This window comes from Oryzias latipes, chromosome 16, assembly GCF_053564925.1.
Source record: "Oryzias latipes strain Hd-rR chromosome 16, Olatipes_Hd-rR_3.1".
Lineage (NCBI taxonomy): Eukaryota > Metazoa > Chordata > Actinopteri > Beloniformes > Adrianichthyidae > Oryzias > Oryzias latipes.
The window spans coordinates 12,748,858-12,771,641 of NC_136252.1; the positions used below are offsets into that span (position 1 = coordinate 12,748,858).

The following is a 22,784-nucleotide window of genomic DNA, read 5'->3' on the forward strand; positions in this document are numbered from 1 at the left end:
TCATGTAGTGATTTAAAACATGTAAAAAATGTAAATGCATTCATTAAAAACAAAAAGCTGTGGAAATATACAAGATATTGCTCCAAAACAGGATCAATTTAAGGATTTGATTAATTAATAGTGTATTTTATAAACAAAAATGCATTTTTTTAACTCTACCAGGCAGTGGAGTACCTGTTTATCTATGTGTGAATGTATGTGCACGTTTGATTTACAAAAAATAAGAAAGCAACTTTTTTCATAACAATCAGAGCTGACACTTGGATAGGAGCAGCTGCAGCCCTGCATCTGGTCCTGTAATCAGACCCCTGCAGACCGTCAGCTGTAGGCTGGCCTCTGTGTTCAGAAGGAAAGTATGCAGCAGACCTGAAATTAGTCTGACTGAGCTCGCTGATGAGCCTCAACCTTTTCCAGATAGGGTGACCATTGTTGCCCTGGGGTGAAGTTAACCCCTTCATACTGACACAAACACTGGAAGGATTATTTCTGCCGTACAACATCCAAACCATATTTTAGTGTTGAATTTAAATGTGTATGGAAAAAAAAATCCCTGCATTGTAATAACTGTTTAATGTAAAGGTGGGGACATTTCACCTGATTTATAATTGTTTAACCCTCTGTTGCAGTACAAACAAAAGATCATCAGAATGAAATCCAATAAGGTTGCAGCTTTATCTGACATTGTAGCCATTTTAGGCCCAAATCAACATCTGTAGGACACAAAGACAAACGTGAAATATTTAAAATGTTAAACATGAAAGCAGAATGAAATAAGTTCAAAGTGAGTTCAAAGAGTGTCCTATCAAGTGACTTTTTTCATTTCTTTTAGTATAATAAATGCAACAAATGAATTATGCAGGTTTGTCTAAAACCCTTACGATAATCATTATTATTCTTATTATCATTATTATTATTATTATTATTATTATTATTATTATCAGCAGTGTTATTAGAGGGTGCTGTGGTATAGACCTCTGTTTGGAGCATCGCAGGTTTGGTGCCCCCCCCCCCCCCCCCCCACCCCATGTATTGAAGTGTTCTTGGGCAAGACACTGATGTTGGCACCAACCAGTGTGCTTTGAGGCTTCAGACAAGGAAGACAACTGCTTAATATTTACCATTATGTTTCCTTGGACAGCGTTACATTTTTTCTTCTTTGAAAGATTTTTTCTAGAATACTATCCTAAACATTCTTGAGTCTTCAATGGCCTTGCTGATGAACGGGGGTTTTACTTAAAATCTGATGATACATGGCCCCATTCATTCTTTCCTTTAAACAAATTAGTCTTCCTGGTCCCTTTGGTGAAAAACAGCCCCAAAGCATGATGGTTCCACCCCCGTGCTTTACAGTAGGTAAATGTAGGGAGATTATCAGTGGTCTTGTTTGTCTTCTATTTCCTAATAATTGCTCCAACAGTTAATTTCTTCACACCAAGCTGCTTACTTATTGCAGATTCAGTCTTTTCAGTCTGGTGCAGGTCAACAATTGTGTTTCTGGTGTCCTTAGACAGCTCTTTGGTCTTGGACACAGTGGAGTTTGGAGTGTGACTGTTTGAGGTTGTGGACAGGTGTCATTTATATAGATAACCAGTTCAAACAGGAGCCATTAATACAGGTAACCAATGGAGGACAGAGGATCCTCTTACAGAGGAAGTTACAGGTTGCTTGTTACTTGCTTTTTTGTAGGTGACCAAATACTTGTTTTCTACCATAATTTACAAATACATTCTTTAAAAATCAGACAATGTGATTTTCTGGGTTTCTTTTCTCATCTTGTCACTAATAGTTGAGGTTTATCTATGATGAAAATGACAGGCCTCTCATCTTTTTAAGTGGGAGAACTTGTACAGTTGGTGACTGAATGAATACTTCTTTGCCCCTCTTTAGGACATCTTAATTGCCATTTTGGTTCTTTAAATATCACAGTAATACATAGTTAAAATTGTTGCTGATTACTGTGTTTTTCTTTCTGTTTGTGTCTCTTAATTTGGTGCATGCTCACCGTTGAGATTAAATTCTTGGTGATATCCAAATCAATCTCAGGCTAAGAAACCGTTTTTAGCAAAACGTATCATTTCAAGAAAGTACCGGTAAATCTAATGAATTCAATTGTTTATCATTCATTCATTCATTCATTTATTCATTCATTCATTCATTCATTCATTCATTCATTCATTCATTCATTCATTCATTCATTCATTCATTCATTCATTCATTCATTCATTCATTCATTCATTCATTCATTCATTCATCTTCTTGACCGTTTATTCCCTTTCGGGGTCACGGGGTTGCTGGAGCCTATCCCGGCCACTTGGGCGTAGGCAAGGGATACCCTGGACTGGTCGCCAGTCTGTCGCAGGGTAGAATATCCTCAATCACACATCCATTCACTCTCACTCTCACACCTATGGACAATTTAGAGTTGCCAATTAACCTATAAAGCATGTTTTTTGGACAGTGGGAGGAAGCCGGAGATCCCGGAGAAAACCCACGCATGCACGGGGAGAACATGCAAACTCCACACAGAAAGGTCCCCCCATTGATGTTGTGTTTTTCATGTCCCCCAGCCGGGACTTGAACCGGGGGCCTTCTTGCTGTGAGGCAAGAGCGCTAATTGCTGCGCCACCGTGCTGTTTATCATTTTTTTTTAAAATGTTTAAACTTTTTTAAACATGAACTGAAACTTATTACAAACTACAACGTGAGAGACACTAAAAATAAAGCAAAAAAAAATCAGTTTAATATGCAGTATTATTAAAAAAGTGGTTCAAATATATATTTTTCCTGCTTTTATAGTAATTAATGATTAACTGTGCTCCTAAAATCACGTCCATCCATTTCAGTGAATGTTGCCTGCTGTGACCATGTTTTTCTACATTTCTGATTTTTCCCTGATCAACAGATATTTTGGAGGGAAGCAAGAAGGTGTTAAGTGGAAACAGTGCGATGCACAGACGGAGGGAAAAAGAGAAAAGTGTCAAGCGGTGTGTCTGGGCTGTGATATCCTGCACGTGCGTGCTTCTCTGCTCGCCTCTGCACATGTTCCAGCCTGCTGTATAAAATTACCTCCGGAGAATATTTATTAAATTCGTCACACTGTTCAACTTTGCACAATGAGTGCGGATTAATCATCAAATTTTAATGCACAATCTTCAGGAGGCTGACTTGTGCCGTAAATGTTTTTAATTCCATGCATAATCATAATAATAGTCTCTAGATTTAAAGGATGTTTTATATCTTCTCACTACCTTGTAACCCTTGTGCTATCCTAGGCACTTTAACGTTGGGAGTTGGGTCAACTAGACCCACTAGACAGTGCTCTGAACCTTTTTTCTTCAATGATTTGTGATCTTCACTGGTGTCCATGGATTACATGAAATCTTTCCACCTTTATCCACCTTTGTCATGGTAGGGAGAACACGTCAATGTAAGGGTGGGGTCATCTAAGATAGCACAAGGGTTAAAGTGAGAAGTTCTGCAATGCTCAACAGGGTAATAATTTAGTCAGAGTTTTATTGGACATCTTGTTGGTTCTCACCAACAAAGGGACAATTTTCTTTGGTAATCAATTGTACTATAATTCCCCTCACCCCAGAAGTTTCTCCCAGTTGCCATGGAGACTCCTGTCCTTGCTGTACATGTTTCAGTTTCCTTTTTTCCTTCGGTGCCCATTCTCTGATTTGTAGACCTGCGAAGTCATTGTTATTTTTTTCTGAAAGTTGACTTGTCATTGTTCTGCTGGCAGACGCCTTCAGTCACACTGACACACATTCACTGCATTTATGGAACCAGACCCCCCCCCACACACACACACACACACACACACACACAAACACAGAGTCTTGGTTGAAGTGACGACTCCAGCCAGTGTTTATGTTTGTATCAAAAAGTCGTGGATGTGCTGCTGCGTGCTGAGCGGCGCTGTTAAAGGGATTGTGACGGACTGAATGGAAAGGGAGACTTGGAACAACTCTCTCCACAGACAGTGGTGACTTTTCGGCACTTCCCCTCAATAATCGTAGCCCTCTTTAATCATACTGAATGCGTTTTGTTGTGCTGGTGAACAAAAGGAAAGAGCAGACGCTCTGTATAGGTGATTTCTTTAGGATATTAAAAGTCTTAACGTGAGCAGAGGTCAGAATTTTTCGAAATCCCGTCTTTGTCTGTGTGTTTTGGATAAATTCCACACTCACTTGAGACCTGCCCTGTTATCCAAACACATACTCGAGAGTACGTTGACTGTTTGGTACAAGAATGAGGTCTTTCAAGGCGGTTTACGTCTTTCTCCTCTCACCAGCCTCTCTTGGATGCCCTGGAGGAGCTTCCAGAGTGGTACGGGGTCAAAGCCATGCAGGCAAACTGGATAGGAGAATGCACCGGCTGCTATTTTGATTACAGACTCAAGGTAAATCTCTACTTTGTCCTCTGTTCACTTTTGATCTTTCTTTTTTTTTTTTTCAGTTGTCGATAGTGTTTTCTAAATGCCCCATCTTTTTGTCCTGCTTTTGTTTACCCTTGTTTTTCTGAGACCGATTTCAACAACGCTCCAAAATCTCCCCTTTCTCTTTTGCTCTAAGTGCTTGAATCATCTACTCATAACAGTTCCTCCAAATGAATGATGTCACATTCAGTGCGATTGACTTCTCCGTACTTTGGGGGTCTCACTGGCAGCAAAAGGTCCACTGAGAATTTTGAATTTGAAGAATGAACCTTGAACCACAATATTTTAGGTTTTTGATTTTAAGGGGAAGTTAGATTGTTTTTTTCTAAATAATTCAAGTTAAATTTGTTGGTTGACTTCTAATTTTTACTCAATAGGCTCCATGTTGATGGATCCAATGAGCAGAGAAAATCTTTTTAAATTATTCATTTATAATATTTACAACTAATGATTAAATTTCTTACATTCAGATCTTAAATAATAAAAATGAGAATTGTGGATTTAGTGTTTAAAACTAACATGTAATGTGAATGATGCCCTGCTTTATGGTGTTGACTAAACTCAGGGTCTTGGTCTGTGTTTATAATTTAGACCAGTTCTTAAAATCACTTTGCACGTTCTAATGTACCAAACTTTACTCTGTTTTCACAATTTGCCATTTAAGAAGATAAATCGTTGTAAGTTGGGAGAGAATAAGTTTCAAAAATAAGTTGTACACTGTTTTTCTTTGTTTTTGTTGATAACTTTTAACGTGTTCTGCAGTATTTTGCAGAACCCTAGCAGGCACATTACACTAACCCTGCAATGGTGCTACCCCAGAGGTCTAGAGTAGGGGGGGTTTAATAAGGTTAAATGCAAATGAACAGTTTAATGAGCATGTTTATTGCAGTGGTATGTTCATTATAGAACACAAACGCATCTAAATACATTTGAAGCAAACTGACTGAATTCCACATTTGATGACTAGAAAAAAAAAATTAAGACCAGGGGGAAAAGAAGAGGAGGGAAGAAGAGAGAAGGGTTGGAAGGGGGGGGGGTTGAGGAAGTAAAAGGATTATTATAGAAAGGGGGGATAAAATTATAAAGCAATAAGAAACAAGTTGCAGGAAGTTTAAAATCATCACTGTCAGGTGTAAGTGTTAGTCTAAAAGGGGCGGGGCCAGTCCACACACAATCACATGATACCAGCATCCCTGTTGGCTCCAAAAACCATTAAAATCAGTGTTGCTCACTTGTAGCTCGCTTTTGTGGCGTCTTCATTTGACTTTGGTTCTTGTGAAAAACGCTGAGGAGCCGTAAAACACTTTCCAGTTGCTTCACGTTTTCGCCTTTGTCAAAGTTAGCGTGTCTCGTCTGGTAATGCCTCTTGATATTAAATTCCTTGAAAACAGCCACGATCTCTTGACATATTAGACAGACGGTTGTTTCCTGTTTCAATAAAAAAAGCCAATTTCCATTTGTCCTGGAAGTGCTGGCTCTCGTTTTCAGCCAATCACAATCAAGCAATTGTATACACTGTTGTTAGAAATCACTGGGGGATGTAAACTTTAGATGTTTATGACATGAGCTTGAGGGCCAATGAAAATAATTTTGTCCAGAGGTTCCAACATTTATGTAGATTTCTTCTAGGTGAATGGCAAAGAGACGGGGGAGACCTTGTCAGCTTACAGCTCTTCTCCAGAAGTGGTGTTCGGAGCAGCTTATGTGGCCATCCTGCCCTCCCACAGACTGCTGCACGGGAGCAGCTCCGTCCGGTTTGCTCTGCTGAAAAGCTTTCAGTCCGGCACAGGTAAACTTCTCTCCACTCTCTACCCAAGTCCCCCTCCGGTCATCTTTTGATCTTTTTTTGAAGCGTTCCCAGTGGTCTTTTAAATTATGCTTATGCCGTTGGTAGCCAAAATCAAAAGCTTTTACTGTTTTTTAGTACCCAGTTTCTGCTGAGCCCCAGCAGTGCAACAGAAATTTGTCTCTGAGTTGGGAGGACCGTTGGCACGGAGCAACCCCGCCTCCCCTTCCTGTCACCCATCACTGAGAGCTCTCTGTTTACACGCTTTCCTGCTAGCTTACTGGACTGAGTAACCTCGCATAGGAAGTACCCACTGGCTCCAAGAAGCCAACATCCCATAAACTTCTATAGAGAAATGAACAGCTATTACTCAGGCATTACATTTGTCAGAATGACCATTCTTGCTCTGCTACTTTTTTTTTTTACATGGTCTTACTAATCTACTTTATTTCATGATATTTTTTTCTTTATTGAAAGTTATTCAAGTTACAAACTGTCCAATCAGATGCCTCAGTAAAAGCATGTGGTGCCCGCTGGCCCCCAGCTCGAACATTTGAAATGTTTGATTGACAGATTCTCCTGATCCCGCCTTTAGTGGAAGTGATGTGGACTTCCAACAACTTCACTCCTAATTGGAGATAGTAGTTGCCATAGAAACGTCGATTCAGACCGACTCGGAGCAATCAGCGCTATCTAACCTCGTTCGGCTCGTAATGGCAACGTTTGTATCGCGGAAAAATGGCATAGTTAGTCATTTTCCACGGGTGACGCCACTCTCACTCAGTCCTGTTCTCATATACAGTCAGCTGACCATTTGCAATTTTTTTCAAGCTGCATTTTTTGTCTGCTCCTGATTCACAGCAATTTGAATAATGAAAGTCTGAGAAATGCAATTTTAAGCATAATTTTCTTTATATTTATCCTCCATCATGAGGAAAAATGCCACAAAAACATGTTTTAAAAAACACCAAAAACACAATTTTCTTCGGAGTGGGTCTTTAAAAAGATTTTTTTTTTAAATCTTCAATCTTATATAATGAATGAATATGTAATTATATTGTTTGTGTTTAAATAGAGTTCTATATTAACATGATTCTAAAGAACAGTTTTACAGGAACCCATCTGCTGATGTCAGCTGCAGATGTTTTCTCGAGTTGATGACAGAAATTAATGGATGTTGAAATTGTGTCTCCTCCGGGGGTGGCAGAGCTGTTGTTCTCCCATGTCACCCCCCACTGTCCTGCTTTGTTTCCCAGACTGTCTAACAGAGGTCACAGCTCTCAACCTGTTCACCGGCCGTGAGGTCCCTCTGCTCATCTCTCGAAAGAATATGTTTGATGGTTATCTGGACACTGTCATTGGTGAGTGCAGTATTGTGGATGTGATGTGAACCAGAGGACAAAGCAAAGGGGTGGGGGGGTCAAAGACATCACGTCGGGGTTTGGGGCGGGGCCTTTTCTTCCCCTGGGATCAGCTGTGTTTGTTGATGTGGTTTTTTTGTGTCACAGGTGTTCCTGAATGCAGCGAGGAGGATCTCTCTGTGGCAAAAGCACTGAATCTAAGTTGGACCACAGTGCTGGAAACTCATGAAAATGGAGCACAGACTCTGATCAACTCCGATAAGGTTCACACTGAGGATGATAGTATTTTTTATTTAACTCATGACTTTTATTTGCTCAACCTAAATTTAGGTGTAAATCCAGTTCCATGAGTTTAGTTAAACAACTTTTATCTTCCTTTTTGTGTCTTTATATAGTTTTCTGGTCTGACTAGAGAGCAAGCATTTGACTCCATTACCCAGAAGGCCAGAGAGCAGAAGGTTGGAGGCCACCTCACTAGTTCCAAGCTGAGGGACTGGTTAATTTCCAGGCAGAGATACTGGGGGACGCCCATCCCAGTGGTGCATTGTGAGTCTTGTGGTGCGGTTACGGTGCCGGAGGAGGAGTTACCGGTCGCACTGCCCAAAGTGCCATCTCTCACAGGAAAAGGGGCGTCGCCTTTGGAAGCCGCTCATGACTGGGTCAACTGCAAATGCCCCAAGTACGGAAATAGATATTCTGTTATCTCCTCTTTAGAACATTCACTTTTTATTATCTAATGATATTGCTAACACTTCTCCCCCCCTCGCATTCCAACTCTGTATGGGATCTTCAGACAGGTTTATAGATTAATCCCAGTCTAGACCATATTCATTTTAAACTCACATCATCATAAAAAATCTGAGCTCTAGGGAGAGAAATCACTGGCTCTCATTTAAACGCAGTTAGTCCGTCATTTAATCCGCTGGATTTTTTATTCATTTAAATCAAATCTGCGTAAATCAACAGGAGAATTGAGGAAATGATACTGTGTACGTGGATTAAAAAAACATAATCATGTTAATCCTCTGCAGCACTGGCCTATCTTCTGCATTTCCCGTGTTTTTTCAGAAGAACCGGCTTGAAAGAATCACACGAACCCAGACGTGCTCTCTGCTTTTCAGGAACCCAGAGCATTTAGAGGGCGCCTGCAAATGGTGTAATGATTAATTTTGTTAAGGCCAGGTTATGTAATGAGTGGCATCTGCAACAGAGGCAGCATAAGAAGGATGATGGAGTGGAGTTACATAAGGCAGCTGTGCCTGGAGAGAGACACAGACAGATGCATTCACCTTTGTACACAACTGTAATCACACACAAACACTCTACTTACTTAACATTTCCTCTCAGTAGATGTTTAAAAACGCAGGAGGACTACTCAGCCTGCGTCTCTGGAGGCCCATGCTGACATGGGAATTCCTCTCTGAATAAGACTAATCACCGTCATGGCTCCATGTTGATAAAAACAAAGGCCTACTCAGCCACAGATGGCACAAGTCATCAGATTATGTTCCCCCGCTTCCAACGCGCTACTATTGTTCAATCAGCAGCAGTGATTGACAGCAATCATCGGCAAAAACACAGTTTTCCGTCCTCTGCTCCAGACTCGCATGTCCATCAGGATTTGTTGAGCAAGTCCAATTAAAACTTCACAAGAACGCGAGACGTGCAAGGCCGTAAGAGGTGGGCTGCAGAAGTGGAGTTCTTATCAGCGCTGGACGGAGTCATTTCCTGTGTGCTCACCCCGTCTCCGGTCCTGCGCGGCGCAGCAAATTGGCCTGCCGACTGAACCCTGCTTGGCTTAGTTTGATTAGAAGGCTGTGCATGCAAGCGTGCGCTCCGTGTGTTCACTGGTACGTGAAGGGGGACGACAGTCGCGCCGGCGCACAGCAGATGGAGGGCTGCTTTCTTCTTGAAGACGACTTTACAGAGCAGGTGCTGACCTCCTTGTTGCGTCTGTTTGGGAGCCTTTCTCACTTTCTAGCTCACCCTCAGAAGACTCCAAAGCCTGGCGCTCTCAAGCATAAAAGTATCCTCAGATTTACTTGTTTGGCTTTGTAGGTGAGCTTCTTTCATGACCTAGATAATCTCCAGACGGAACACCTGTACGCTGGCTCTTCTTGAAATCTCAGCGGGATGTACCACTTCCTCTTGTCTGAACGGAGAACTTCCAGTTCTTTCTCAAGAGCCTTTTCTTTTGCACCAAACTATTCTTTCTTTTTTTTTGATTGACAGACTTAGTTACGTGGCTGAATTTTCAAATGTAACACCTGGCTTCCAAACATTAATCTTGCTAAACCTTAGCCTTGTTGCTAGGCAACCCCTCACATCTTACCTCATCACCACATTCTTATTACAGTCTTTTATGGTAGGTGGTCGAAGCTTCTCGGTGCGTTTGTTGATGAGTACATGATTAAAACATTCAACTGTGAGACGGAAAGACGGACAGATTCTCCCCATGAGGGCCAGGAAGTGATGCTGCCGCCGCTGCCGCCGTGTGCACTGGCTGAGCGGCTTCCATGCTTATCTTTCTGGAACACTGCTTTTAAATCTGCAGAGACTCATTATAGACTGTAAGGCAGATGCTGACACTGTTCCATTAAAATGCCTCAAACCTTGAAGAAAAGAAACCTTTTTTGAAAAAGTCACTTTGCCTCTCTATTTATTTATTCATTTATTTTGGAATTCCTCTTCCCCACTGTGAAAATGAGATTCCCATCATGCACCGGGAGGCTGTTTGGCTTGGATACAAAGGGCCAGAAGGTGGCATTTCCAATACAAACACTCACTCCAGGATTGAAGCCTGCCAGTTCGTCGTGTGTTAACACAGCCTGTGAGCCAGGACAGGAGAACACAGCTCCGGTATCAGTCTGCTTTCAGCTGTGCTTCTCCGTGGGGACGTGACCCACCTCACAACCAGATGGAGCCGCTTTTACTCCCGAACACGCTGGGATAAAATTGCTTTTTAAAAAAAAAATTCAAAAAATGTTTTACTGTCTTTTATCATGTTTGATTGTGAAGCACTTTGTGATTTTTATCTTGATAGGTGCCATACAAATAAAGTTTATTATTATTATTAATAATATTATTTATAATTATTATTAATATTATCATCTTTGGTCTGACGTGTCCTCAAAATAACTGTTGCATTTTGCTTTCTTTCTGTCTGTCAGGTGTAAAGGCCCAGCTAGAAGGGAGACGGACACCATGGATACATTTGTAGACTCAGCCTGGTATTACTTTAGATACACAGACCCCCATAACCCAGACAGGTAAAAGCCAGTAAATATAGATATTTTATGTGTTTTGCTTCTGTGTTGTATTTTTTTTTTCAGTGCAAATCTGATTTAAAAAAAAAAAGACTAAACAAAGTTTTCCAAGCATCTGTAGTGTCAGATTATTAAATGTTTTGTTTAAATATATCACTCTTTGTAAATATCTTGATTTTCTTCTCGTTTTCCCACAAAGACCTCATTCTAAAGGTTCCATTATGTTAGTCCTGCACTCGAACATGTAATTCAACCTCCTGTGTTTCAGCCACTCCTCCTCTGACTTCAGTGATTTAAAGATGGATGCTGTTGGTGCGCGCAGAAGTTCCTCAAAGTTTCCTTTTGTTTTGGCTCCTGCTGGGAAAGAGCGATACCCTGAGCTGTACAAAAGGGATTAATTTCTCAGTGCCCAGACCCAGCATTAAAGCTGATTTCAAAAAGTGGGGTGGGGGTGGGGGGGCTCTTTCTTTGCTGCTTTTAGAGTCGGACAGCCTATGGCACAACAGAAAAAGCAATTACACTATTTGTACATTTGGACTGGCCTGCTGAGCCTCATGTGCACTGGAGGAAAGGATGAAAATAACAAGTGGGAGATGTTGAAAGTGGCGAGGATGAGTGTATGTGTGTGTGTGTGGGGGGGGGGACGAGAAGCCACTGGGATTTGGGAGAACCTCTCCATAATGGCTCCGTATCAGCTAACAGGCTAAATGATTTTCCGCACTGAAAGGTAACAACTTGTCTGGTTTGATCATCGTGTAGAGATCCTAAAAGCGCCAGAAATGACGGACTTAATGTGAAAACTTGCAATCTATGTGTAGCTGTGTGGCATAAAAAAAAAGAAACCCTCTTAATGGATAAGACGTAAATCTATATTTTTCTTTCTCTGATGAAATAGAGGCTGCACTCTGCTTCTGTTCCTTATCCTTGGAATTTTGTGTGTCAGAATCAGCCTGCCCCCTACAGGAAAAGTGCATGCATGTCTATCAGGACGCATGACACAACCCAAAAATTATGTAATACCATCTTCTGAAATTGAAAATGGTTTAAATATGTATTTTGGACAATTTTTAAAAATAATATTTAACAGAATAAAAGCATGAAAAAAGATGTGCTGTAAAATTAGAAGGCTTATGGAGGGGACTAAACAGCAAGAAAACTTGCAACCTTTAATTCTCCTTTTCTAAGAACGACAGAAAGCTGATATGAAGTCTAGGCTTTGTTTGGCATAAAGCGAAGATGGATACAGAGTAAAGTACTGGCATTGATGGTTTAAAAAACAAATCAGGCAAGAACCTAATCGATAAAAAAGCCTCAAGAGGGAAGATAAATAAATGTTACACCTAAGCTCTTTTTACTGGCGCTGCATTTGATCAATGTTTGCTTTACTGAGGCTTTGAAGAGCTCCATATTTACCCAACTCATGAGAGTTTCTTCTGTTCAGGCCTTTCCGGCGTCACCTGGCAGATCACTGGCTGCCCGTAGATGTGTACATTGGAGGGAAGGAGCACGCCGTGATGCACTTGTACTACGCCCGCTTCCTCTCTCACTTCTGCAGGGACCAGGGTCTGGTAGCTCACAGGTGGGGTGCTCAGAGGTCTGTCATCTCCTGGCATGTTTGGTGTGTTCAGGTAAAAAAGAACCTCTTCTGCTTTCCAGGGAACCTTTTCGAAAACTTCTAGTGCAGGGCCTGATTAAGGGTCAGACATTTAAACTGGCTGACGGTGGGCAGTACTTGAGGAAAGAGGAGATAGACTTCACAGGTGAATCTCTTTCTGAATGTTGTTACTTTTTAGTTTTTTTTTTTTTTACTATTTCAAAACCAAAGACACCTTCACTTTTCTGCAAAACAATTATTACAGACCTTAAAGTCCCACTCCGATCATCTTTTGATCTATTGTAAAAAACTATCCCAGTGGCTTCTGCGTAAACAAATACGATCTTTTTCCAACAGCATTTCACCTGATTCACAAGGCTTGGAATAAAGAAATACTCAGGCAGGCAATTTTGAGGCACATTTTTTTAATATTTGTCCTCCGTGATCAGAAAAATGCTAGAAGAACATGTTAAAAACACTAAAAAGATCATTTTCATCTGAGTGGGTCTTTAATTAAGAAGTGATACAAGTATCTTTTGCATGAAGCTTCCTCAAGTGGATCATCTGCTCCCTCAGGTAAAGAGCCAGTGGCGCTGAGCGGTGGTCCCGTTGAAGTGACGTGGGAGAAGATGAGCAAATCGAAGCACAACGGTCTGGACCCTCAGGAAGTGGTGCAGCAGTATGGCGTGGACACAGTTCGGCTCTACATCCTTTACGCTGCTCCTCCTGAACAAGACATCCTCTGGAATGTGAAGAGTGAGTCTCACTGCAGCTGCATAGCGACTTTAAGTACAAACTCAGACTTGCTCTCCCCCCTAATAATTGATAGCAAGATCTAGATAACTGTTAATGTATGTACCCTCTCCAGCGGATGCTCTTCCTGGTGTTCTGCGATGGCAATCTCGCCTTTGGCAACTGGTGACAAAGCTAAGAGGAGCCCGAGAGCTTGGAGACGTCCCCAACCCGTCGCTGCTGAAGACAAAAGAGCTGGCAGAGGCTAAGAAGATCTGGGAAAACAAGAACTATGCAATACAGGAGGTAGCTGCTCTGAAGGACCTGCTGTCATCCTCTAATAACTGCTGAAGAGGTTTCATGGTGATCCTATTAAAAAAAAAAAAAAAAATCATCATCATAGTTCTTACCAGCAGGGGGCAAGTATGAGCCCTTCTTTACAAAAAAAAATACTAAAGACTTCTGTTCATTTTCAGTCATTTTAGGCTACTTTTATCCTAATTCATTTAGTTAAAATTGTCGATTTGATTTTTAAAATTTTTCTTTAATTTTGTTAGTGTTTGAAAGTGACAGGAAGCTGTTCTGTTTCTGAGGTGGAATATGAGGGTGCAAGTAATTTATCACACATTTCAAGGTTCAATGCGATCCATCCAGGCTGCTGTCCGGACATTTGTTGCAAACCGACACCCCCAGGGTAAAGAGCAACAGCAGAAGGGGAAAGAAATTGATTTTAAATCCACTTTGTGTCCTTTCACACTTTAAAAATAACCCCTATGGCTGCCAGGCTGGATGTTCATCCCCCTCTGCTCATCCGTCAGAGCTTTTAAAAGACCCGGGGCTGTTTGCTTTAAGGCTCCATGCCGACGCTGTCCTTTGATGTGTCTCACAGAAGAGCCACTCTGATCAACCTCCTCGTAAAGCCCGTCCCAAACCAATCTGTCCTCCCGTTCAGCTTAGCATGGGGATGCTGGCATTCTCAGCACTTATAGATGCTGGATCATAACAGCCTTCTTCTAAGTCTACAATTGTTTTTAATGGGAGATTCCATTCTGAGTCAGCAATTTCTTCCATTTCACAGTCAAAGGGTTTTAAATTGGATTAATGTCATTTGTTAATCATTTTTTGCTGGAGGAAGTGGCAGACGTTAGAGAAGTCTGGGCATCTTTGCTTAGACTTCTGCCCCCGCGACCCAAATGAGTGAATGAAGATGGAAGGATGGATAATCTTTTTTGTGTGTTTTATTGATGAATTTTGATTCCTTTGTGCTTCAGGGATGTAAAGCCTTTAATTTTCTTATATAAGCAATGATGTTTAAAGTGTGCTATTAATACAGAGGGGTGCTGAAAACCCACTCCAATCATCTTTTGATCAATGGTAAAAGCGTTCTTGGTGGTCTATTAGTTCATCCATCCATCCATCAATCTTCCTTATCCGGGAGCGGGTCGTGGGGACAGCAGATGCCCAAGGTTTTCCTCACCCGAGCGCTTCCTCCAGCTCCACTGGGGGGGGACCCCCGAAGAGTTCCCAGGCCAGCCGAGAGACGTAGTCTCTCCAGCGTGTTCTGGGTCTTCCCCAGGGCCTCCGTCCCCAGGGAGGCATCCAGGAGGGATCCGGACTAGATGCCGCGGTTCAACTCTCACCCTGTCTCTATGGGAGGGCCCAGCCACCCTGCGGAGGAAGCTCCTGTCAGTCGCTTGCATCTGGGACCTCGTTCTTTCGGTCATGACCCATAGCTCATGACCATAGATGAGTATTGGAACGAAGCTCGACCGGTAAATTGAGAGCTTTGCTTTTTGCCTCAGCTCCCCTACAGCCTCTAGATCCCAAGATATTTAAACTCCTCCACCTGGGGCAGGGACACTCCACCCACCCAGAGATGGCAAACTACCTTTCTCCAACAGGACAACATCATCTGCAAAGAGCAGAGAGGAAAACCTGTGATCCGCAAACGAGACCCCCTATGGCCCCTGGTAGCGCATAGAAATTCTGTCCATAAAAACTGAAGAGAACCGCTGATAAAAGGCAGGCGTGCTGGAGTCCAACGTGCACCGGGAACAGGTCTGACTTACTGCTAGCTATGCGAACAAAGCTCTTACCCTGGTCATACAGAGACCGGACAGCCCTCAGTAAGCCTCCCCAAACCCCATACTTCCAGAGCACCCTCCACAGGACACCACGGGGGACGCGGTATCCTGTGGATTAGTTTGAATATGCCATATATATTTGAGCCAAAACCAAAAAACTTATGTGGTTTTCTAGGACATAGTTTCGTAACAGCAGTTCATTAGAAATTCACCTCGGAGTTGTAGATAGAACTGTTAGCGCAGAGCAACCCCTCCCTCTCCCCTCCCCCTTACTGAGAGCTCTCTGTTTTTACATGCTTTCCCACCAGCTTACAACCTTTCACACCCCCAACTTAACATTACTGGTTCAAAAAAAATGGCGAACAACACTGGAGCGATCCAGCCGTACGGTTTTGAGCCAAATGGCAGCTCGGACGAGGAAAGCAAAGACGTTCATGGGTCTAGTCCTCTACAAGTGGATGCATCGGAATGGGGCGGAGCAGAAAACCTGTGGCCTGCCCGGTGTACTTTCAACATTACATTACAAATGCAATGTTTTTTGTCTTCTGCTCCTGATTCCAAACAATTAGAATTTGTTTCATACATGTCTTCCATCTTCAGAAAAATGCTACAAGAACACGTTAAAAACACCAAAAACATCATTTCCATCAGAGTGGGTCTTCAAAAATTTACATCTTTAACCTTTATTAATATTTTTCAGGTAACAGCTCATTTCACAGAGGATTTTCTATTTAACGCCGCCATCTCTCGTCTGATGGGACTCACCAACACGCTGACTGTAAGCTTTCCCTGCATCGCCTTTAAAGAAATATCCACCTACTTCAGTTGAAAACATATTTTTTCAACCCTCTGTGTTCAGAGCGCCCAGGTTGGAGTTTTGCAGCACAGCGTTGAGTTTGAGGAAGCTCTGGCTGCCCTGGTTTTGATGACTGCACCGATGGCTCCTCACCTGGCCTCTGAACTTTGGGCAGGTTGGTGGCTTTTTCTGGACCCCAGAAAACCGTCTAAAATCACAAAAGTTAAAGATCTTTTTTGAATTTGTGTAAATATTTAATATCTTATCTATTTAGATATCCACTTATTTATCAACAGTGAATCTAACGGGCAGTCTAACGCATTTCACACCAAACAGTATCTGTCCACCAACCTTTTGCAATCAAAAATGGGAGATGAAGTTCTAGTGTGACTGTTTATTCTGGTTTTCTGCTTTGGGAACTTCCCCTCACATTTCACTTGGAGGACTTCCCATTATTGTTGTGGACACATGAACTAAAAAACACAGAGCTGAGAGGAGAGGAACTCCAGACAAACGGTGCACCTTTGACACTCAGAGACAGGAAACCCTGACAGATGAAGGCAGTGAGGAAGTGTGTGTGCATGTGTTTATTTATTTCTTTTGTATTTAAAAACTGTATGCTAATTCATGAGTGCCCTACCCACCAATTTTAACTGTGACCCCACACAAGACAATTTTTTTTTCCCATTCGCCACAGTAGAACATAAACACTTACCTAAGCACAGGTGTCAGCGTGACAGAATGAAATGCTTTACATGTGTGTGTTTGTATGCATAAGCATCTGTATGTGAGCTGTAGTTTTATTGTGCATGTGTTGACATGTTTGTATGTGACATTTTTTGGAGCCAACATGTATGTTTGTACTATTTGTCTGTGTGTGGACAGGCCCCGCCCCTTTTGAGTAACATATACATCTGACAGTAATGATGATAAACCTACAGCAACTTGTTGCTTTCTGATACAACCCCCACCCCCCCACACTTCTTTAATTACCCTCCAACCTGTTTTCCTATTGTTTTATCCCCTTTTTATGGACAATTATCCCTGGTCTCTAAAATCACCCTCTTTTCTTCTTTTCTACGACAGTTTCAGGGCCAGTTTACAAACAAAAAAGTTTTTTTTTTTAATTACGACTGCTAAGTCGTAAATTTACGAGAATAAAATCAGAAATAAATAAGGAAAAACACTCAAGTTTTCTGTTTATCGAAGCCTAGCTTGAAGTTGAAAGATGTGAAGCATTTTGTGAAGCTTTATTTCCAGATACGTTTTAAAAACAGAGAAATTCTGAACCTTTTGGCGACTCAAAATCAACTTATTGTTAGTGTAGCCGGCTTTCCGGGGTTCGGTATCTGTAAAGCTGAGTTTTATACGTGTCATGTGACTGTCATGCGCACAAGAAACACCAAAGGGGAATGAAAATAGTGTTACATACGTCCCCTCCTCTAGATGAAACGTCCCGTTTCAACATAAAACAACAAAGATGAGAAAATTCTGTTATATTAGCATAAGAACGTTGAAAATGCTGAAAACTGGGCCTCCTCAGACGGAAGCATCACACAGACTTAGACATCTTGTCTTTGGTAGAGGAAGAAATGGATTGAAGCGGACATCTGTAGGGATACTGACGGCTTCATCAACGGGCTGCAGAGATCGTGCAAGCCGCCCAACAATAAATAAAACACGAATTAATCGTAAATCAAACAAATGAGCTTCCAAACATTTGTACCGGTAAAAATAAACATTTAGCGTATCCATTCAGGTAAATTTAGTCGGTCTGCACTGTTGCGGCGCGGCTTTCACGTTCTGCACTGAAAGCTCACTTCGACTTTAATCTCGTAAATTTACAAAAAAAAGTCGTAGGTTTACAAAAAGATGTTTTATTACATTTGTTGTCTTGCATAAGAAAATAGCGACACGTACACGTCAAAAACTCAAGAAACAGGATTTTCATTGAAGGGGGACTTTAACTGTTGCATCAGAGTTCATCTCACAAGAGGCAAAAGGGAAGGATGCCAACTTCCTCATCTCTGAGGTGTGTCTGCATACAGTGGCTTTGAGAGCAAAGGTCACATGTTCCCCATTTGTCCATTTTTCTTAGCATACAGTTTGTTTTAACCTGTCCTGTCCAACAGCTGAGCAAACAGATGACAGCTGAAGGCCTCTTGTGTTGGACAAATCTTACTGTTACAATAGGCGGTTATGAATCTGTTGACACACAGGTTGTATATTTGGATAAACCCCCTCTTGTATTTGAGGCTAAACTTTATTGTGTGAATGCTGTGGAGCGTTCAGACTATAGTGTTCCCGTTTTACTTCCGTACACTTTTTGGACGGTCGTAGCTCTTCAATCCCTTCATCTATTCAACTCATTCAACTATCAAATTGTACAGCTACATTCAGGAGATGAGCGTTCTAAGGTTTTAACTACATACCTCTTTAACTTTTTAACTATTCAACTAACTACCACTTTTTTTTAGTCATTATTATTACGGAATCTTCAGATGCCCCTTTTTCAACAAAAAACTTTTGGCTCTACTAAACAATAGAACTCATGAAGATTTTAAACTACAGAAACCATTCAACTTGTAAACTATTCAGCAGACTTTAGGTTCTTGAACCGGCATGGTGATCAGGATGGGTGTGCCCGCATTCGCTGTTGGGCGATTTGGTTCAGACGAGTACCAAATTGTGCGGCGCCGCAGAAATCTCTCTGCTGTCATACGTTTGTGCCGCACCTGACTCATATCGCACCTCTGACCTCAGATTATGTCTGTACCATCAACTCAACTTTGAAACTGGCCGCGTCTGCCGCAAATGTGGTCCGCAGCTTAACCCTAACCCGTAATCTTAAACATTACCTGTCCTCTGGGTCAGTGTGGCCAAGAAAAAGGGTTAGCGCTGGCCACACATATTTGTAAAATTACGTGTAATAGTCACTTTCTTTCTGGCATTTCATTTTATTTGGTGTTCAGTGTAATTCCACAATCTGCATCAGTTCTGAGCCTCAGCCAGTGCTGTTCGCTGCTGCAATTTAGCCTAAATTATAATGTCATTCAAATAATTTTCCATGGATTTATCAATGTTCTTTTTGGTGTGTGATTATACTAAACGGCAGGGTGTGGTTCACACATTTGTCTAGTCAGTCCGCACAATGTCAAATGTGTGTATTTACAACCCAAAATATGTCACTTTTCACTGTTTCTTAATCGCTAAAGAGAAACTTTTGAAAATTGAGACCATCAGTCGATGTTGTTTGTGCCCCCCCCCCCCATTGTGTCAAGCTCATCACGCATGCAAGACACAGCTATCATCAACAGACAAGGGGTCAAGGGCGGGGCTACTCAGCTTGGCACCAATGGCCACGCTCATATAGAGGAGACTTTGGAAACAGCTTCAGATAAACATGAAATATGGCTTTTGAAGACATTTAGGTTGTGGGTTTTTGGTTAAAATCTTCACAATCATAATTAAAGTACCACTGGGATTGTTTTTATAAAAAATAAAAGAAATAATCTTAAGTGGACTTTAAGACAAGAGCTAGAATGGTTCTTTGGTTGCGTTAAGAATTTTCAAATATTTCCTGTTTTCCAAACACTTTTCTTTTTAAAAACATTGTTTCAGACCTAATAACAGTTACTTTAAAGTGCTTACATTTATATGTGTTCACTCTAAACTGCACTTTATTAATGGAATGCCTATTTGTTGGAATGTGATTCTTCTTCAGGTCTGTGCCAGATCAAAAACCCCCTCAGTTCTGTACTCCTGCGGGGAGGCGAGGTCCTCCAGCAGTCCTGGCCCATTGTGGACCCCCAGTATCTGGAAGTTCCTGACTTTGTGGAGGTGTCTGTGCTGGTATGATGCAGTTAACACTTAAATACCTGTTGCAGGAATCTTCTCAGAAAAGAAAAAGGATCAATAATGATTGACACAAATGTTTTTTTTTCTTTCTAATGATAGTTTATGTTCTGGAGCAGCATTTCACTCTTTATTAGGAGGGATTAGTGTATGTTTTTCCCTCCATCTTGCAGCATTTTCACTCAGACTCCACTCTAATGATTACATTCATACCCTGTAATTTTCAGGAAAGCCTGTTATTACCCAGTGTATTCCATCCATATTTCCACTTGTATCCGTGTTTATGTGTCAGCACATAAAACAGTCTTTGAAAAACTGGATGGATACGTTGGGAAAATATTAAATCACGTTAACACTTTTACATTTAAAGTGTTCATACATAACAGTACATAATGGAAAAAGAGTTTAAAGTTATAGATTTCTTTTGTTTAAATCGCATTCAAGAACATTAATACAAGGAACAGAAACATTTCATTGGGTCAGAGGAAGTAAAAACAATTTATTTGCCCCTTTTCCTTTAATATTTATAGAATAAAAACATGCATTTACAATTTGAGTTAAATTGTAAAACAAGAATAGATTGAACGTCCATAAAAAGATTATCCGCACAAAAGTGTGTGTCTGTGTGTTCTTTTGTTTCAAAAACACAATTTCAAGAGAGTCTAAGGTAGCATCCAGGTGGGGGAAAGAGAAAACAAGCTTGGATGAAATCCATTTCTTCTTTGGCCATCTTGAAAAGTAATGCTCTTACATTAAGTAAAGAAATAATACATTAAAGAAATCTAAGTTAATGTGAAAATGCTACTCAATACTACTTTGTCTAGTCCTTTTTAAGGATACAAACGTTTTTTTTTTGACGGAAATATGTTTGCATTTTGGGGACTCATGTTATTTATTAATTGGATTTATATATATTTTTTTCATTCAATGACTGTTCCAAAATAATCATTAGATTTCACATTTCACTGATCATCTGGCTGCTGTGACCAGTGACCTTCTCACCTTGGAAGGATATGTCAAGACCTTGTTCTGTTCAGCAGAACATCTCGCTGTTTGTGTGCATTTGCTGTTTTATTTTAAACCCTTTGTTGTATGCATTGGTTAGAATATTTGGGCACAAGCCCTAAAAACAACTGCTGGTTATGTGATAAACAGGTCTTGTTGTTTAAAAGTAATGCTGACATTTTACCAAGAAGTCAATAGAGACGGACTTCACCAAGTAGCAAGTTTTTGCTTTTTTTGTTCCAAAAACTCGTGAAGCTAAGGTTCCCCTATTAATGACACCTGAACAAAAGAGACCATTTCTTAATAACCAACATCATCTAGTTTGTAAATCCTTTTTCCTCGCACCTCTCTGAACAATGACCCCTGACCCAGACTGGATTTGGACTTTGTCAGCTAGAAACCCAAACCCACCAGTTTGATCTTCTGTGAGAAGTCAATTCTTAACAAATACTCACCTCTGGATTTGGTCACATCTAAGATTTCATATGTTTTTCTTCAACACAAATGTTGATTTCATGGTATCACCTTAGCACCCATGCAAGGAAACATTTGCCGTCAAGGATGATGGGCCTCACTCCACCATTCACAGGCAGAATGCTGCCTAGCAGAACACAGAACATTTCATCCATGTGGGCTCAACAGAACTTAATGAAGTCAAGAAGAAAACCACTAGAAAGTAGTAAAATGATCTGTCCAGGCAACAAGTAATTTTTACTAAACAAGCCTTATATTATTATATCAAAATCTAGAAATAAGGAGTTCCACACAAGCATTCTAAAAAGGTCAAATAAGCTATAAAAGCTAACTGTTAGAATTCCTTCAAATTGAATGTTATACAGCCTAATAAATGTTCTTTTTTTGCTAGTTCTCAACAAATAGTTTTTATTTTTTAGTTTTCATGAACCTAATTGTAGTTCTCATGATTCCAGTGACATCATTTTAGTGTGTAATAAGTGAAAATGATTAGTTTTGGCACAAAATGGGAACAAAATGAGAATAAAATCTTATTACAAGTTGGCCCATCTTAATAAATCCTCATAAACTGCAAACACGGGCCCCTTACAAATAAGTCAAAAATTCTTAGCCCATTGGCAGATTTTCTTACAACATCGGCCAATGAGGTGAGGAAAATGGTCGTACAAAGAGCTCCTATTTTAACAAAAACATTCTAGTCACTACGACTTGACTCAAAATGAAATATTTTCCCTTTGAAAAACTTGCTTGATAAGATTATTTTTTCTTGCAAGACAGAAAATAAGACATTTTTTCTTAAAACAAGGGTCTTTTTAAATTAAGATTTGATTTTTGCATTGTAATATCTAAAAGTAGCACTTAGAACATAAATCTCTATTTCCGCCCCCCCAAAATAATGACAATGAATTCCAATCTAACTTGTCAACATTTATGAACTTTAAAATAACATCCTCAAAAATGTAACTGAATATTACAGAAAAATAAGAGGTTTTTTTTAGGTCTTCATTTAAGTTTTTCTATTATCAAGAGTATGGAGCAAATGGATTATGATTCATTTGAAAAATAATTTCCTTATTTTTAGATCCTGGCTCTCATTGAGACAAAAAAACTTAATAGATTAATTTTGAGAAAAGATTGGAAAGGTGTAGAGGAAAAAGAGGTTAAAACAACCTAAAACCTGGTCAAATATCTAGAATATCTAACAGTTTGCAGTGTTCTCCAGAGAATGGTTACAGGCTGCATTGTTGTTGTTATAGGAATGATAAAATAGTGCAGCTGCATATGAATCCCGCTCACTTATAACATAGCTCTGCTTATCGTCATTTGGTTCTGATAAATCCAAATGAGCCCTTTGGTTTTCAGTCAAGAAATGACTGGAAAAGAGCTTGAT

At 40.6% G+C, this 22,784-nt stretch overlaps 1 protein-coding gene across 2 annotated transcripts in view; it reads left to right on the forward strand.

The window, feature by feature from the left end:
• The window catches only part of lars2 (leucyl-tRNA synthetase 2, mitochondrial), a 45,858-nt gene that overhangs the window by 22,162 nt on the left and 912 nt on the right, over positions 1-22,784 (forward strand). For both annotated transcript variants that reach the window (XM_023963894.2, XM_023963893.2), the window contains exons 8-20: positions 4,298-4,405; positions 6,071-6,230; positions 7,484-7,588; positions 7,736-7,851; positions 7,984-8,267; positions 10,759-10,857; positions 12,296-12,433; positions 12,511-12,614; positions 13,025-13,204; positions 13,317-13,486; positions 15,965-16,042; positions 16,124-16,235; positions 19,785-19,912. In XM_023963894.2, coding sequence (XP_023819662.1) covers positions 4,298-4,405; positions 6,071-6,230; positions 7,484-7,588; positions 7,736-7,851; positions 7,984-8,267; positions 10,759-10,857; positions 12,296-12,433; positions 12,511-12,614; positions 13,025-13,204; positions 13,317-13,486; positions 15,965-16,042; positions 16,124-16,235; positions 19,785-19,912 — 1,782 coding nt within the window. The remainder of the gene's footprint in view (positions 1-4,297; positions 4,406-6,070; positions 6,231-7,483; positions 7,589-7,735; positions 7,852-7,983; positions 8,268-10,758; positions 10,858-12,295; positions 12,434-12,510; positions 12,615-13,024; positions 13,205-13,316; positions 13,487-15,964; positions 16,043-16,123; positions 16,236-19,784; positions 19,913-22,784) is intronic.